We start from the raw sequence: 18,404 nt of genomic DNA, 5'->3' as shown, positions 1-18,404 counted from the left end.
TCTTTCAATGCCTTTCTTTGCTTTTTCACTCTGCTTTTAAATTAATTTTCAGTCCAGGCCTTCTACCTGACCATTTTCAATTTTTTTTTTTGTTGCATTAGAAGAGCACCTAACTTAAGGGATGAACCAGTATCGTGTTTGCACACAACAGACAACTTAGCAAAGAACCAATTTGTAGGAAAATTAAATAGTTGCAATGATTCATTGAAACATGCTAACATGGAAGCGTGGGATATAAGGCAAAAACAGAGTTTGTACATTCTCATAAGCTGGAAAGGCAATACTATCTTAGGCAAGCTTTCTGAGGGACATTTGAAAGCTTTTTTGGATATTGGTGGCTCCACTACATTAATAATATTCAGGTCTGGACTCTGGGGAGGCCAATCCATGACTGATAGTGTTTTACTGTGTGTTTTTCTATCAAGGTATGCTTCACTGGATTCACAGTGCATTTGTGATCATTGTCATGATGAATAAATGAAGCCATTGCCATTCAAATGCTTTCCAGATGATTTTAATACCTCACCCTTTTCTCCTTGTTTCTCTTCCTTAAGAATGGCTTCTTGACAGCCACCCTTCCATTAAGACCTTTTCTAATGGGGCTTTGGCAAGCAGTAGACAGATTATCGAGATACTAGATGCATCTCTCAGGTCTTGCGTCGGGTCTTTGGAAATGTTTTAATGTATGATTTTTTAATAAATATCAGATATTGTTCAACTTTTGTTGATAGTTTTTTTAGGCCTGCCATTTTAGGCCTGCTAAGGATGCACTGCATAAATAGTGAGATATGCTTAGTTTTCTGCTAACAGGTCTTTGAGAATCACCTTTTGGTGTAAAAGTATAATTTTATGCCTGTTATACTTTGTTATCGTTGGTGCTTTTTAATATTTTCAATTAAAGGAATTGCAACAAGCTATGTGTTTTTACGGCAGGTTCCTAGTGACAATAAGACTAAAAATACAATTTAAAATAGGTCTATGCTAATTTGCCTGTTATGTGTGGACACAACACTAGTACACCCCTTGATTTAGGTCCTCTTTTTATGCTTGAAATAATTATATCCTAATTCTGAAAATGATCAAGTAGAAGGCCTGGACTGAAAATGAGTGAAAAAGTAGCCAATGTCCAAAGAAAAACTTTGAAAGACCTTCAGAAAGCCTTAGAAAGTATTTTTTCATGCTCAGTATTGCTTTTTGACTAGGGCTGCTCAATTAATCGAATTTTAATCACAATTACGATCTGGGCTTTCAACGATCATTAAAAATGACTGAGCCGGGAGGGGAGAGAGCAGCGACATGTGAAGACGTGTTTTTGCGAGCTCTGCTTAGATTGACCATTTGCGTAATTTTCCCGCTCCCCTTCTAGTACATCCCGGCGCGAACCCGTCTCACAAGTGCCTAATCTTTCGAATCAGTTGTATTTTGTAGTCTAAAGCTGTTCAACATGCCTAAATCGCTCAAGCAGAAGCCGGGGCCTGATGCCTCGGACTTGCCTGGTGCGGATCCGGCCGCGGGGGTGGGGGCCGGGCCGGATCTCGACGCAATCATGGCTGCCATAAAGCAAACGGAGCAGAATGTGCTAGCCAAGATCGACTCGTCTGTGATGGCAGCTGCAGGTGAACTACACAAGAAAATAGACGACTTGGCGGGTGATTTAAGGTCAGAGGTCCTGAGTGTGCGCGCAGAGTTTGCGAAGGCTATCGAAGACATGCAGAAAGAAAACGCCACGCTCTCGACCCGCACTGATGATCTTGAGGAGGAAGCTAATGGCCAGGCTAACCGTGTTGTAGCACTGGAAGCTAAAGTTGATGCGCTATCTGCCCAAGTCGTCCGGTTGGCAGACAAGGCCGATGATTTGGAGTCCCGGCAACGTCGTGATAACTGCAGACTAATTGGAGTGGAAGAGGGATTCGGAAATATTCGACCGGAGAAAGCCGTGGCTGAATTGTTGAAGGAAGCGCTCGCCCTCGACTATACGCCGACGCTCGATCGGGCGCATAGGAGCCTGCAGCCGAGGCCAAAGGATGGAGATGCCCCGAGACCGATAATCGTCAAGTTCCACTATTTTCAGGAGAAAGTGGATGTTCTTCGAAAGGCCATGGGGGCAGGTCCCATTACCCGTAATGGGAAGCGTTTCTACATCTACCCAGATTACTCGGCCACCGTTAGAAAGAAGAGATCGGCCTTTACCGAGGTGAGAAGATTGCTTCGCCGGTGTACGGGAGTGAAATATGGTCTCCTGTATCCAGCTACATTGAAAATCACGACCCCGGCTGGCGAACAGATGTCTTTCGAAGACCCGATCAAGGCAAGGCACTACGTCGAGACCAATCTGCGCCCACGGGAGACGGAGGGAGAGTGACAGTTAATTCACGGACCACAACAAGTATCACACGCTGCGTGCTACCATTGAGGTAGTCTGCACAGGCTGTGCATTGACTGGTGAACGTCGCCACGCTACGGTTGGATGCCCTTTATGATTGGACAAGGTATAGCTATAAGATGTTGGGGATTTCTGTGGATGTCATGTGACCTGGGGAATATTTTATTTCAGAATATCTTCGGTATCCTCATTGGTCTTAGTTCCAGCCCGACACCATAACCCCAACAGTGCTTTTATTTTGCTTTTTAATGTATTCTGATTAATTAATCCCCTTTTTCTTATCACCAGTGTCATTATTTTTATTGGGTTTTACCCCTTTCTTGTGGGATTATTTTCCAACCGTGAGTGTTCAGAGCCGTACCGGCCTGTAAGTGGATGGGTGCCGACATGCATGCGGCAATAATGATGCTGAGTCAAGGGTCCTATTATACTTTGTTCTGTCTTTGCTGAGTTCATGTAAGAGTTTAAGCTAGTGTAAACGTGTTATATGCCTAGGAGAGAGAGGAGTGTTTTCAGGGCAGTCTCAGGTTTGTGGAAGACCAGCCCAGGGGTCCAGGATGGTGAGAGGTTTATCTATGTTTATCTGTTTGTTTTTGTTAGTTTTGCTTTGGGTTTATCTGTGGTTTATGTTGTGGCTCAAACAGGCACTGAAACACTGAGATATAACCAACGTGCAGGATCAGTCTATTATCGATTGTGGCACTATGACTCTGGATAATGTGAATAATCAACAGAAATCGGTCTCATTCATTAGCTGGAACGTCAAAGGGCTGAATAATTTGGTTAAAAGAAGCAAGGTATTTAGTCATTTGAAATCGCTCAAACCTGACGTGATGTTTCTACAGGAGACACACTTAAATACTAACTCCCAAAAAAGATTAGGTTGTAAGTGGATTGGACAAATATATCATTCACGTTTTAACTACAAAGCCAGGGGAACAGCAATCTTAATTAGGAAGGGGGTTCCATTTGAACACTCTGAAGTGATATCAGATCCTAATGGCAGATATGTTGTTGTAGTGGGCAAGCTGTTTAACACACCACTAATACTGGCTAATATTTATGGACCTAACTGGGACAACGCACAGTTCTTTCTTAATTTTTTTTCGACTCTCCCAGACCTTGTCTCCTATAAACTAATTCTAGGTGGAGACTTTAATTGTGTCCTTTCTCCCCAGCTGGACCGATCAAGCGTAAGGTCGAGCAACACCCTCTCGTCAGCAGCAGTGGCTATTAATTCCCTACTTCGTTCTTACGGCTTATCAGACCCTTGGCGTGCAACAAACCCATCTACGAAGCAATTTTCCTTTTTTTCCCCTGTACATCATAGTTACTCCAGGATTGATTACTTCATTGTCGATAACCAGCTACTTCCCTTAATTTCCAGCACCAAATACCACAGTATAGTGTTGTCAGATCATAGCCCTGTGCAGATGGGTCTGGTTTTTCCAGGTAATGTAGCGCCCCGACGAACGTGGCGGCTAGACCCCCTATTACTTTTATGTGAACGCTTTAAAACGTTTCTCAGCAATCAGATTGACTTCTTTCTAGAAATTAATGACACTCAGGATGTGTCGAGGGGAGTCTTGTGGGAGTCTATGAAAGCCTATATTAGGGGCCAAGTTATTTCTTATGTGGCACACAGAGACAAGGAGCGCTCTAAACAACTTAAAGAACTGGCTGACAAGATTGCGGATATGGATAGGCGTTACGCTCTTTCACCTACGCCAGATCTTTTTAAGGAGAAATTACTGTTGCAAACTGAATTTGACACGCTTATGACATGGAGAGCCGAAAGAAATATTTTTAAATCCAGGCAGGTATATTATGAGCATGGAGATAAAGCGGGGAGGCTCCTTGCACTTCAGCTCAAACAGCGGTCAGCTGAGCGCGTGATTTCGGGAATTGAAATAGGTGCTGATTCGATATCTCGCGACCCCCGAGTCATTAATGACCAGTTCAAATATTTCTACTCTACCCTATATCAATCAGAGGTGGGCAGTAATTCATCCGAGATCTACTCGTTTCTTGACTCGCTGGATCTTCCCAAGCTCTCTCCGGACGCTCAGTCGCCTTTGGAACAGCCGTTGTCGATTGAAGAGATAACGAACGCTATTAAATTATCTCAGACTGGAAGGTCGCCAGGTCCGGACGGTTTCCCCATGGAGTTTTACAAGGAATTCTCTTCGAAGCTCACACCTATTTTAGAATCAGTTTATGCTGAATCTTTTGCTACTGGCAATCTGCCGCAGACGCTTACCCAGGCCACGATCTCAGTCTTACTAAAGAAAGATAAAGATCCTGTACAGTGTAGCTCATACAGGCCAATAAGTCTTTTGTGCTGTGACTATAAGATTCTAACCAAAACTCTTGCACTACGGTTGGACCCTATTATTTCCACCATTATTAATGAGGACCAAACGGGCTTCATTCCCGGACGGCAGTCATTTTTTAATGTGAGACGACTGTTTAATGTGGTATTCTCCCCCCATTCGACAATACAACCGGAAGTTATTCTGAGCCTTGACGCTGAAAAGGCGTTTGATAGAATCGAATGGTCCTACCTTTTCACAGTTCTGGAGAAATTCGGCATGGGACCTACTTTTTGTAGATGGATTAAAGTCCTATATTCAACGCCTATGGCTGCAGTCAGGAGAAATGGTCTGATTTCGGAATATTTTTCGCTCTACAGGGGGACGAGGCAGGGCTGTTGCCTGTCACCCTTCCTGTTTGACATTGCGATCGAACCGCTGGCAATTGCTATCAGATCTGATGAGAGGATTAAAGGTATATCCAGGGGTGAGGTAACTCATAAAACTCTGCTCTATGCTGATGATCTCCTTTTGCAGATATCAGACCCAATTGGGAGTATGCCCCACCTTTTCCGCTGGCTGCGGGAGTTCAGCAACATATCGGGGTATAAGGTTAATTTATCAAAATCTTTACTGTTTCCATTGAACAATCTGGCAAAACAGACCACTTATGACGAGTTGCCTTTTAAAATTGAAAATGACAAATTCACATATTTGGGACTGGAAATAGCTGGCTCGATTAAGACTATTTTCCAGTATAACTACAGGTCTATTCTGGACAGTACTAAATCTGATCTGGGTAGGTGGTCAAAACTTCCACTTTCGCTGGCAGGACGGATAAATGTGGTGAAGATGACTGTAATGCCCAGGTTTCTTTATCTATTCCAAATGATCCCCATCTTTCTCCCCAAATCCTATTTTGCCCAGCTGGATCGCTTTGTCTCTTTGTTCATATGGAACAAAAAACCTGCACGCATAAGGAGAGCAAGCCTGGAGAGAGCTAAAGCTGATGGTGGTTTGGGCTTACCTAATTTCTTATTCTATTATTGGGCTGCTAACATTGTCAAGCTGACATATTGGATAACCATGTTTGCGGATGGGGAGGGTCCAGTCTGGGCAGATATGGAACTGAGAGCTACACTCCCGATCTCTCCGATTTCGATCTTAACTGCCCCTCTCCCACTGAATGTCAAAGCATCTGGGCTGAACTCCAATTTGGTGGTTCAAAATTCAATTAAGATCTGGGGTCAATTCAGGAAACATTTTAACTTGACAAATACTTGTAGCTTTTCTCCGATAATGTTCAACCATCTTTTTACACCATCTCAAATAGATCATTCATTTGCAGTCTGGCACAGAAACGGTCTGGTTTTCTTTCAAGATCTCTTCACTGAGGATGGCTTTGTCTCATTTAAATATTTGTGTGAAGACCATAACTTACCAAAGTCTCACTACTTCAGATACCTTCAGGCTCGGAGTTTTGCTTCTAAATTTCTCCCAGGGTACCCGTCTCTGCCCTCTAAGGACCTACTGTATCTAGTTCTTAATGTGAGTCAGCCCACTAAAAGAGCAATATCGAAGATTTATGCATTGATTCTTGAAAGCTGCCCTCATACATGGGACAAACCTAAGGCGGCGTGGGAAGGGGAGGTTGGAGAACTCATGTCAGAAGACATCTGGAAGAAAGCCATACAGCGTATACATACGTCTTCTCTCTGTATTAGACATGGCCTGATTCAATTTAAGGTCGTCCACAGGCTCCACTATTCTAATGACAGACTGTCTAAACTGTACCCTGATGTTGCACCGAATTGTCCTAGATGTGATTACTCTCCTGTTTCTTTGGGGCACATGTTTTGGTCATGTCCCTCCCTGTATGGTTTCTGGACATCAATTTTTCAATCACTGTCAGCTATATCGGGTGAAACACTGCGGCCTGACTCTTTGATAGCTATCTTCGGTGTACCTCGGGAAGAGCTGAGACTCTCTCCCCTCCACAAAAACGCAATAGCCTTTGCCTCGTTGCATGCCCGCCGTCTGATACTGCTGAGCTGGAAGGCGTCGAACCCTCCTTCCTACGTCCATTGGATTAGAGAGGTGATGTTGGGATTAGCTCTGGAAAAAATTAGGTATACCGTGCGCGGCTTGGAGAGTAAATATGACAAAACCTGGTCACGGTTCATAACTCATGTCAAGAGTCTGTCTTTTGCCTGATTTATTGTTCCTTACTTGTTGGTAATTTATGCTCTTGCTCTCTTCTCGGACTGCTGTCCATAGTCTCCTCAATGCCCGTACTTTGACTGTTGGGATTTCTTTATTCCCTTTTTCTTCTTTGTTTCTTCTCTCATGTGCCGGGGTCCGGCTGTTGGTGCTATAATGACTGTCACAGATTGGTTTGAGTGTTTCTCCCCTTTTTTTTTTTTTTTTTTTTTTTTTTTTATGTTGTGTGTATTGTGCTTCCTGGTTGTGGGGATGCCACCTGGATGGGGGTGGGGGGTAGGGTTCGCAACTTTTGTAAGAAATTCTGGACTGTTTTGTTGGAAAACTATAAATAAAGTTGTAAAAAAAAAATAAAAAAAAAAAATGACTGAGCCGATTATTAGCCCCTCCCTCGTGCTTTACTCTCGCGCTGCTCCGTGTGGCAAATCGAGCGCACCTCTCTGCATTTTGAACACGCATCACAACAATTAAGAGGACCCGAGGGAAGCTCGGAAAGCTAAGCAGAAGTTATTTGGAGAGGAGAGTGACTGCCGTTGGTTGAAAAGAGAGGTAAAAAAAAAAACTTCAGTGGTGTGGAAACATTATGGGTTCGCGGAGTCAGACGTGGATCAAGTAGACATAGTGTGTAAACTTTGCTACGGTGTCATAGCTGCACCACAGAGCAACACTGCAAAGTTCACTAAGCATAGATGTTTACATTTTTCATTTATTTTTTATATTGCAAACATTTGCACTGTTATCAGTATTTGCACACTATTTTACATTATTTTTTAAAGTCATTATTCAATACATTGTTATTGTTAACCCTTTAAATCCCCGTAGAACCGGAACCGCGTAAGCTAGCGCAATAATTTGTTTTGCATATGAAACCGGAGGAGTTGTACTTACATCTTATGCCATCAGCTTGTCCTCGGTCACGGTTTCCTTCCACATAAAGCTTTGCAAAAATTGCATAAAAAGCGCTTGCAGGAACAAAAACATAATATTCCAGAAACACGCTTTGCCGATCCGATCAGCTGTTCGTAACACTTCCCACAATGAAAAAGATGTCAACGCAAACTATCGCATGTCCGCCATTTCCTGTCCGAAACCGGAAGTGACGTCATTTTGGCGGAAAATGTAGTTTTTTACTTGTAGGCCTTAAAAGCCTATACTGGTGTTTTTATAAGTCATGTTTGACTCTATACTTTTCTGAATAGTTGCTGGGATGCTTAGAACTCGAATTGCACTGCTGGAAATAGTTTGTTTTGATGCACATGCTGTTTTCTTTGCAAATTTGCATCATAGGATTGTTTTTTGTTTTTCCTGCAGTATATAAAAATTGCTGTATCTCCAAAATAAAACTATGAAGACACTCAAAATAAATTTCCTGTGGTGGGAAACTATTTTTTGCAACTTTTTTGTATTTAAAGTTTTGAGGGATAAGCCTCTTAAATTTCCCCAAGTAGAAATATATGTAAAAAAAAAACAAAAACGATTTTCAATTTTTTTGTTGTTTATTGCACTTTTTTGAAATTAATGTAATTACTATGGACTTAATGCATACATATTACTAAAATATGGGCTATAACAGTTGCATTGATGTATAGCAACTTGAAATGCTCCCAAAAATGGCACTACAGCATGTAAAAAATAATAATATAAGCTCTGGCGGACTTGTTTCTATGGTAGGTCTTAAAGGGTTAAATAAATATCGTCAAATAATCGAGATCTCAATTTCAGTGAAAATAATCGTGATTATCATTTTTGCCATAATCGAGCAGCCCTATTTTTGACTTCTGAAGCATGGCTAAAAGTCTTGATCATTAACTATGCAACAATTGCTAAACAAATGTAGATGATTTTGCCTGGCTAAAAATGGACTTTAAACTGTTCAACAAATCTTAAGGCAGGGAGTCTCTGTTATCTTACTTAACAGACATCCAAGGATATCATTTCAGCCCATTTGGAAAAAAAATTTTTTATGTTCAGATAAACGAAATCCTGATTAGAAAAAATTCTCAAAACATTACTCTTATTAAAATCACCACCACAAAGTGTCATTTGAAGCATTGCATTCAATCCACACTGTAGTGTGCATGTATGGCTGTGTAATGGTGTATCTGTGCTGTTCTACCCTCACATTATAAAATTTGAGAAAAAGGAGAAACAAACGCCTTTAGTTGAAACACTAGCAGAATATTAGCTATTTTATGGGGTGGCTGTAGCTCAGGTGGCAGAGCAGCCATTAATCAGAAGGTCGGTGGTTTGATCCCCGGCTGCCTCCTGGCTGCATGCCAAATATATTAGTATAGTACTAACCCCATGTTTGCCTACTGGTGGTGGTCAGAGGGCCCGGTGGAGCCAGTGTCCGGCAGCCTCGCCTCTGTCAGTGCACCCCAGGGCAGCTGTGGCTACAATGTAGCTTGCCATCGCCAGTGTGTGAATGTGTGTGTGAATGGGTGGATGACTGAATGTAGCGCTTTGGGGTCCTTAGGGACTAGAAAAGCGCTATACAAATGCAGGCCATTTTACCATTTATTAGCATAATGAAAAAGCTAATGAAAAATACAACACAACATATTTCTTTCATTATACTGTGGATATGCTGGATATTGTTTCCAAATAGACACATAGACACACTATCACATTTGCTGAAGTTTGCATTTCTGCAATGTGTAGTTACATTTCTGGGAAGGTGCATATACATTATGGTTTATAGATTTAGATTAGATTTAATGTAGTACTGTAATGAAGGAGGCAGAGGTTTGTTAACATTGTCTCACTAGCAAGAAAATCCTAGGTTCAAACCCAGCCTATGGGCCTTTCTGTGTGGAGTTTGCAAGTCTAAAGTCATGCTTAGGATTAACTGGTTATTCTAAACTGACCACCTGAATGCGGCTGTCTGGCTCTCTGTGTTCGCCCTGCAAAAACAGCCTATCCAAGGTGTACCCCACCTCTCAATATATGACAACTGGGATATGCTCCAGCCCCCCCACGTACCTGAACTGGTCAATCAAAAGAAAATGGATAAATGAGTGGATGGAAGGACTGTAATTAAGCATGGCAAGGAAATCCATTTAAAACAACTACATGTTTTAATAATGTGTTGATATCTTGGCCAGCTTATATACAACAAATTGTATATTGCCTTATCTATATTGTGGGTCATCCTAGCATAACTGATGCTTTAAGTATACATGAGTCACTTCAAGTTGTACTTCCTACACCTTTGTTTCAGATAGAAATTACTGATATCATATGGCTCATAGTTATTAATACTAATATCACAAATGAGTTATTATAGTGCTTTACATTTGAGTGAATCAACAATTATACTCAATACTATAATATATATATTTTTTGTAATGTGCTATGATTTACAGAGATAACTTTAACTTTTAGAACTTTGAATTATAGTATGGTGGGGTTTTTAAAATTGTTTTATTGTATCAAACCTTTAATGTATGACTTTATTATTTTCATGGAAATCTCTGAGAACTTCTGTCTGCCTGACCTGCACAAAGCTGTCTGATTGACATCTCGAGCCTGCTGTCATTTCAGCACCAGCTCGAGCGGAGAGCGCCCTTCTTGCGCCCTTCACATCGCCCAACAGCCAAGCAGTGAGCAAACTGTTTCCACTGAGCGTCCTAGGAATGAGTGACACACTTTATCCACCCCAGAAAAAAAATTCTATAAAAAACAAGCTCACCATGGCTACAGAAAGAGAAGTGGGCCTGTCTGACTGGGCCTGTGTGTCTAATCTTAGCGGAAGGAAACGAGGAAATACCCAGCGCTCTTTGCCTTCTCTCCCTCTTCTCTCGACTATGTCCTTCCACAGTCTTGAGCACTGAGCCCCGTGTGTCAGCAGTTACACATTTTCGACCAACAATCAACCACCTCGTTGTGTGTCGCGGCAGCTTCGGTTTTGTCGTTATCTGCAGCAGCTCAGTTTGTGCCACCTACCTTCTCTTTGGCTTCAACAGTCGGGATGGACGGGAGCAAACCGTTGATGCTGTGCCTCCTTATCCTCTTCCTGCCTCCGCCGCTTATTAAACCGTTGTAGAAGTAAAGTACGGCGCCACCCGTTGCAACGCAAACCCCGGCTGCCAGACACCTCCAGGTCCTTCTTCTATTGGCCGTCTGCCCACCGACCAGCTCGTTTCTTGTCGCCGACCAGAGGTTGAGCTTGCCGGCCAGTGCTGCCACTCTGCGGAAAGCAGCCATTGCTGCCGTGGTATTAGCTTCTGCTTGGCTGCTGTGATTGTAACTTTGAGGGCAGCTCAAAAGTATCGCGTTTCCCTGATTTCATCGCGAGATTTACGGCCTTTCTGTTCTTGGCATGACAGAGAACAAAGTCCCGCACAGCGCGGAGGATTTGATGCTTCGCTGAGTGATTAATTTTAACCAAGGTCAATTATAAACACAGAGAGATAAACTATTATGAAGCTAAACTCAAGCTTATCCAGTTCGCATAAAAGAGGCCATATTAACAGCCTACACCAAAATCAAAAATACTGAATATTAAATTAAAATGCATGTGAAATATAGTGAAATATATATAGACAGCTCTATTTTCTAAACGGATTAGTGCGTCTGAAAAGTGGCATTGAATAAAGTAGAACATATATGCGTTTTCTCATTTAGAAGTTAGGCCTGCAATAACCTAATAGAAGTATATAACGACTACTCTGAAGTATTTTAAAAATGTGCAAAGACAGTTGTACTACTTCATAAGGTACTGGCAGCTGGCAGACTAACTGTGACACACATGGAAAGAATAAGAAAACGACTCAGTAAAACATATTCCACGGTATCATCTTAAGTATCTTGTCAGGTGAGCATGGGCACATCTTGAAATAAATTAAAGAGATTGTATTTTTTTTTTGGGGGGGGGGGGGGGTGTCTCTAAATGAGTAATGATATTATTGATATCGATATTTGTCACTTTGCCTTTGTCATTCACGAAGGGTCAATGTAGTGTCGAATTTCCAGTTGTAAGTGATGGATCAAAGGAGCCAAAGGAGCAGATATCAAACAAATATCAAAGATGAACTCTTCATTTAAGTCCTCACATGTAGGGCTAATGTTAACCTGATGGGGCTTTTCTGATGACTTTGATGCTAAAACAATAAAGGGAAGAAGTCTAATAGATGGCCTGTCACCTGTTCACACATGAAGCTCAGTGGATCACTTGGCCCATAAGCTGAAAACAGATCAAACAATGTCTAAAACCTCTTGATAGAAATCAACCATTTAAAAGACTGAGTATTGATATTAAACGCTTCAATTATTGCTTTGATTTCTATTTTCTTCACAACCCAAACATCATTAATGTAGCATGGTGACTAATCCTAATTAAGTTTCCTGGTTTACTGGTTACATTTTTTTTTATGAAACTGCAATTTGAAAAGCTGTAAAATGTCTCCAAATCTTTACTTTGACACAAAAAATTCAATATTTTGCTGGATCACAACAATAGAGGTATTCATAGGGGTTCAGGTAGATACAAAGTACCATATCTGCATGCAGGTCACTTATTTTTAATCTATCTATACACGAAAGATTGCAGAAATATGATTTTCTTTTTTTTTCTCCTGCATTTTCTGACTGACCTATGAAGATTAAAATATGATGAAATTAAAGTCTGCACTTTCATGGGGCCCTCTGAATCGTGTCCTGGGTTCGCTAGACCCTAGTTTGGAGACCACTTGCATTAATAACCTCTAGGCTACTTATTCAGTTATTCCATTATCCAGGCATTCGATTAGGTTGTGATTTCTTTGTGTGTGTATTGTGTGTGTGTGTGTGGGTGAGGGGTTAGAGGTGGGGGTATAACCCTAGGGACCTCCTCATCATCATCGTCACCCTCCTCCTCCATGACAGCTATGTTCCTATATGCTTGGCTTCCCTCCATGTCCCACTTGCAGCGTTGTAAAAGAAAACCTACACTGGAGCGAATCATGTGGTCCTGGGAACTGATCACTTGCGCCTTGTGTGAACAGTTCCCAGGACGATGTGGCGTAGTAGTTGACGTCTTCACTGAGGCCAAATCGATATCCAATACTAGACCAGATCGGCCTGAGGCGATTACGATTGATCCTGTCGCCCTTTAAAAAAAAAGTTCTTTTTGTGCTGGTCATAAATACTAATGAACCGAGGGAAAGAGGGAGAAGGACACGCGCCACACACATAGATGCCCTCTAACTTGTCTGTCACACACACGTGTGCAAAGGCAGTGCAGAAAACTGGCGTCATAAGAAACATTTTGTACTTAATAAGTATGTCAGGTCCTGCAGCGTGACAAGTAGACCCGTGTTATTGGTGTGGGTATATGACTTTTTGTCATGCTGCAAGACCTGACATGAGTACAAAATGACCCGAGTATGGCACAGCAACACCTCTGGACCTTCAACTCATTTATCAACGGGACTCCCAGGGGAAGGGGAGGCAGTGTGAGCGCGTGCGTTTGCGTGCACGACCATGTGTCTGTATTGCTGCCCCAATCAATGCCATGATCTGGAACACAAGACCATGCTTCGTGCCCTTGGTTTAAATAAAATCACAGTCTGTATTAGAGGATAAATAGTGTTGAGCAATTCAGAGCTAAATAAATGACGCCGCACCATAAAAATTAAGAAAGGACTGTTTCACCGGTGTTTCGAAAAAGCGTCTTTTTGGAATCCACAGGCTTTTATTACCAAACCGCCATGATCACGGTCAACTTCAGTATAGTAGACTGATATTTTACATTAATCTGATATACTCAGTATAACGTTTCCCACTGGAGCGTGTTCATTGTTATGATCACTAAAATATTTGTTTCCACAACAAACTCCGTTTTTGTCTCTCAAAATAGCACTTATTTTACCCCCCCCCCCAAGCCCTTCAGTGTCAAGTGTCGGGGTATTTTCTAAGCGTGTGGTTCAAACAGGTATATTCCCGTTCCCGTCTTCTGGTTGTTATTGCCTGATCCCCTTACAAGATCCCTGCGCTTTGAAGCCTCTGTTTCTTTGATTCGTCTCGTAAGACCACAATTAAGGGTATATATGAGCTCCAGTGTTGTTCAAAGCATCGTGGAAAGATCAATGAAAGGATTGACAGTCAAGTGATGTCGTTTGCACAGGTGTGTGTGGGTGCATGTGTACGGCTGTGTGTGTCTGTGTGTGCGGGTGCTGTAAATGTGCGGCTGGGTTACATAAAACAGGAGCAATAAATCAACATTCGAGTGCGAAAATTACGCAAATGGGGGCTTTCCTCGCCCCTCTTTCTCTCTGCACCTGAGCCATTTCGAAATGGGGGCACTGAGATGTAAAGCATTTAAGATAATGGCAACATCACTTTCATGCCTATTTGACATGCACACGCTGTTTCTTTCTCTCCACAACTATTTCACACCCAAGTTGCAGAGACGCGCGCTCCGCAGCAACTCTTATAAACACCTGTACAGTTTAATCTGTTTAATCTGCTGCTAAAGTGTCCACGAGCAAAATGACATTTTGTCCGTTTGTGAGTTAGGGAAACATTCATGTGGCTTGAGGGGAAGTAAGGGAAAATACGCCTGTCATGCTAATTTTTATTAGTGGTTATTAATTTTCCTCTCACGTGCCCCTGCGCTAAGACTGAACATCAAAGGTGAGACGGGAGAATAGCGAGAACAAAAATTAGCCATAAAGAGAGGGGATCGGGCCATATTTGCATAAAAGGCAACCTGGGGTTAATAGGAGGCAGTGCGCTATAAATGTGGAGTGGTTTTCACTGGTTTCACTGCGCTACACACTGCTGCTGGGGGAGGTATCACTTGAGAGAAGAAATAAAAGGCTGAAGTGAATTTAGCGAGAGAGAGCAAGAGAGCAAGAGAGGGGGGTGAGAAAGAGAGGGAGAGAGAGAGGAAAACCCTGGTGCGCACAGGAGCAAAGGGGGAGTATCCCGAGTTGAAGAGGAGAGAATAGAGGAGAGGAAAGAAGGATAAATAGCAGAAGAGAGGAGACGGGGGACACACGCTGCAGCAAGCGGGGATGCGTACTCATCCAACATCAAGATAACGCAGGAGTTTAATCTCAATTAGATGCCAGTCTGATCACAGGGATTTTCTCTGCACGCACGGTCAACTTTTTCCCTTTCTTCGCCTTTCGGCTTGACCTTCGCTCACTTGCTCATATAGAGGCTCTCTACTCATCACTTGGAACTCGACTTGGAGCTCCTACGCTGCAAACAGGATCTGGTGTGTCATCTGTGATGGGGGCAGCGGCCGAGGTTGGGAGCTTCGCCAACGGATTTTTGGACAGCTTTGGTGCCGTTCCGGCTCCCGTTGGCTCTCAGTTTATTCTCACCCCTGCCGGGGCGGTGGACTACAATTCGGCGACCGGATTGATAATGGGGGGACATGGACAACAGCAAGAGCACCTAATGTCTGCGGAGAGGCTGTCCCGGAGCCTGGCGGACCTCAGCCATCTGAAGGGGATTCTGAGGCGGAGGCAGCTGTACTGCAGGACCGGGTTCCACCTGGAGATTCATCCTGACGGCACCGTGCAGGGCACCAGGAAAGACCACAGCAGATTCGGTACAGAGCCTGTGAATTCTGGCAGCACAAGTAGTAGTAAGAGCATAGAAAAGCTATTTTGAATTTTCAGACTGATTGACACACTGTCAGGTATCATTGTGGTGGAGACGCTGACAGACTCACATACAAACAGAATCTAAACAGGGGAGGAAATAGTGATAATCAGCATACAGCAGCGAAAAGCTTACTGGATTGTATACCAAATAATATATAAAATAGAGGTGGCCATGAGTTATAACAGAGGACTTATAACTCATACGGGGAAATAGCTGCATCACTCCTACAGTCACAGCCGTCGTGACTTGAAATACCCATGCCAATACAGGCTGCTTTAATCAAACGCTAATCATGAATGCAGCCGCTATTTCCAGGTGGAACAACATTTGAGATATTATATATTTGCACTTTTTTTTTTTTTTACCACGTTTCCTCTTTCAGATTAGATTGGACGCTTTTACAAACTTATCTCCAGCTATCAAGATAAAAAGCTGCAGGTTGCGGCACATCAAAAGTAGATTATTTATCGCTGCAAGGTTGTAGCGCCTCTGGTACTTGATTCATTTCATTTGAGATTTGGTTGTAACCTCATACCAGAAACCACTCTAACCTAACTTGTCAGAGGCATTTGATGGACATACTCTACGAATTTGTATGGAGAACAGACACAATTTAGTAAACTGAAACGTTGTCAGCAAGACTAGTGCTCTATTATACCAAATATGAATTGCTATTTAATATTTCCATGTTGCCAGATATGCTAATGATTGCTTAATTGATTAATGATTGTTTAATTAATGTAATGTAATGTGTGTTTGCAGGTATACTGGAATTCATCAGTTTAGCTGTGGGACTCGTCAGCATCAAAGGGGTGGACAGTGGCCTTTACCTTGCCATGAACAGCAAGGGAGAATTGTACGGCTCTGTAAGTATACACCTTTGAACAGATACATATTGGCACACACATATTTCTGTTTTTCAAGAATGATGTCCACAGCCAGTAGGTGGCACATTTTGCACCCTAAAACTCATCCGTTGTTGTCCTCTCTTTCTGCAGGAGAAGCTGTCAGCAGAATGTGTTTTCAGAGAGCAATTTGAAGAAAACTGGTACAACACCTACTCCTCTAACATCTATCGGCATGGAGAGAAAGGTTCATTTTATTTTGTTGCTTTGAACAAAGATGGGACGTCCCGTGATGGAACAAGATCAAGGAGGCATCAGAGGTTCACTCACTTCCTACCAAGACCTGTAGATCCAGAAAGAGTTCCAGAGCTGTACAGAGACATACTGGGTCAGAGCTGAGGCAGAATGAATTAGCTGGTGAAAAGCAAGGTTAAAAGCAGAAGTGCACCCGAGGTCATCCCCTTAAGGGAGATGGATGATCTTGTTTATGTGGAAAAAATAGGATCGTAAAAGTGCACCAAATCAACACTCCCCACTGCTGGCATGGAGGAAGGAAAGAAAACCCGACTGGCTGGGGAATGTGACTGAACAGCATCAGGGATCTTCTGTGGAACCTGTGAAGAGCCCCATGACAGAGACTACTGGGGCTCCACATATTTTCACCTTATCAGCCTATGCAAAAGCCCTGGTGGCCAAACGGATGATCTTTAAATTTTTATTAAGTTTCACTAATGAAATCCAACTATCTGCTTGCCCAGACTGCATGTTCAAAAGGACAAAGCTGTGAACTTGATAGCTGAGATTAACCACTGGCTGCTAGTAACCTTTTACTGCTGTGTCTTGTCAATTTTGATGTTTTGAGTCGACCTTTTATTCCAACATTACTGTGGCTGCTAAGTAAACAAATAATTTACATGCAAAATCCACTATAAAGTGTGGCTGGTTTACATTAAAAAAAGTTCATGCACTGGAAGGCAGCCACATTTGTTCTGTAAAACGGGTCTTAGAGCTGGGATAATCACATGTACTGAAATGACTGTTGTGATGGCATGGGTGAAGTACCCTTTGAAATCAATCCAGACTATGATTTTTCTGCAAAATGCATGAGGAGGAAGAGAAGAATAACAGTGTCCTGTGTGTGGGATGGTGTGTTTTGTAATGGAGCTCTTATGGAAGCCAGTGAAGGAATTCCGACTGCTGTCAAACAATGGATGGGACTGACAAAGACACCTTTACAGACATTTTGAAATCTTTATTCTTATTTATGAGTTTTCCTTTCCAAGGACATACAGTATATTTATTTCATATATTTATTTATTTTGAGACTATATTTTTACAGCTATGAGATAAAATAAAATAAAAACATCCAGAATATGCACGAGATTTTTCTTATTTATTTTATCATCATAGTATAAACTGTTGTTTTGTGGTCATTGAAGGAGGTCTTTTCATAGTTTTTGAGACTTTGTGTTCTGCATATTGACGCTATGACTTCTTAAACTGCAATATCGATCATATCAGTCTTTCCAATCTTTCCAGTGCTTTGTCTGTTTGAGCCAATGTGGTTAACTTAATCTGCATGTTGGCAATGATATTAAAAACGTTGACTTCTTTATGACTAGTACAACATTTATCTGGAGAACTTGTCTGGAACAACCAATCACTAACCTTAAAAATAGACATCCATAAGAAATAGATGCACTTTAAGTCTTTTGCAATGTTAAACTGTGGTGGTGTAGCATTTTTGTGTGAAAAAAGTTTATATAAGACTTCTGCATAGCACACGTGTGTGATTCCTCCCTCTCAGCTCTTCTAGAAGCCTCCTTTTTTGTCAGTCCCTGTCTACTGGGAGGCAGGGGCAATATCCAGAAAACAGGAAGAAAGAAGATACGAGGAAGTAAAAGTTGAAAGCTACCCTATTCTGTGATTCAATCACACACACAGAAAAATTCCCATATTTCAACTTTAATATTTGTTACTCTCCAAAAAAAAGCAAGACAACTGAAATGACATCATTTGGGCATTTTTCCATTCTTAATAATCACA

General features: G+C 42.1%; 2 protein-coding genes across 13 annotated transcripts in view; one reads left to right on the top strand and one right to left on the bottom strand.

Annotated features, from left to right (window-relative positions):
- Positions 1–11,177, bottom strand: part of micu3a (mitochondrial calcium uptake 3a) — a 47,993-nt gene extending 36,816 nt beyond the window's left edge. For all 12 annotated transcript variants that reach the window (XM_085277402.1, XM_085277399.1, XM_085277404.1 and 9 more), the window contains exon 1: positions 10,861–11,177. In XM_085277402.1, the coding sequence (XP_085133528.1) occupies positions 10,861–11,121 (261 nt within the window). In that variant the 5' untranslated portion in view covers positions 11,122–11,177. The remainder of the gene's footprint in view (positions 1–10,860) is intronic.
- A 3,691-nt stretch (positions 11,178–14,868) lies between these two features.
- Positions 14,869–17,716, top strand: fgf20a (fibroblast growth factor 20a). The gene is made up of 3 exons (XM_085278704.1): positions 14,869–15,457; positions 16,276–16,379; positions 16,512–17,716. The coding sequence occupies exons 1-3, from the start codon at positions 15,133–15,135 to the stop codon at positions 16,755–16,757; spliced, it is 675 nt and encodes a 224-aa protein (XP_085134830.1). The 5' UTR covers positions 14,869–15,132; the 3' UTR covers positions 16,758–17,716.
- The last annotated feature ends 688 nt before the right edge of the window (positions 17,717–18,404 follow it).

The sequence above is a fragment of the Mchenga conophoros genome, linkage group LG6, assembly GCF_057382185.1.
Source record: "Mchenga conophoros isolate Kocher_MC1m ecotype Shallow Benthic linkage group LG6, M_conophoros_male_GT1.1, whole genome shotgun sequence".
In the NCBI taxonomy this organism is placed as follows: domain Eukaryota; kingdom Metazoa; phylum Chordata; class Actinopteri; order Cichliformes; family Cichlidae; genus Mchenga; species Mchenga conophoros.
Note: the sequence above shows the minus strand (reverse complement) of the source record. Positions and strands in the feature narration are given on the sequence as shown.

What these genes read in the sequence shown, in the direction of transcription:
- fgf20a (XM_085278704.1), top strand. Translation starts at nt 15,133, where the DNA reads ATGGGGGCAGCGGCCGAGGTTGGGAGCTTCGCCAACGGATTTTTGGAC. An exon ending in GAAAGACCACAGCAGATTCG is followed by an intron (nt 15,458 to 16,275) that starts GTACAGAGCCTG and finishes GTGTGTTTGCAG; the next exon opens with GTATACTGGAATTCATCAGT. An exon ending in AGGGAGAATTGTACGGCTCT is followed by an intron (nt 16,380 to 16,511) that starts GTAAGTATACAC and finishes CTCTTTCTGCAG; the next exon opens with GAGAAGCTGTCAGCAGAATG.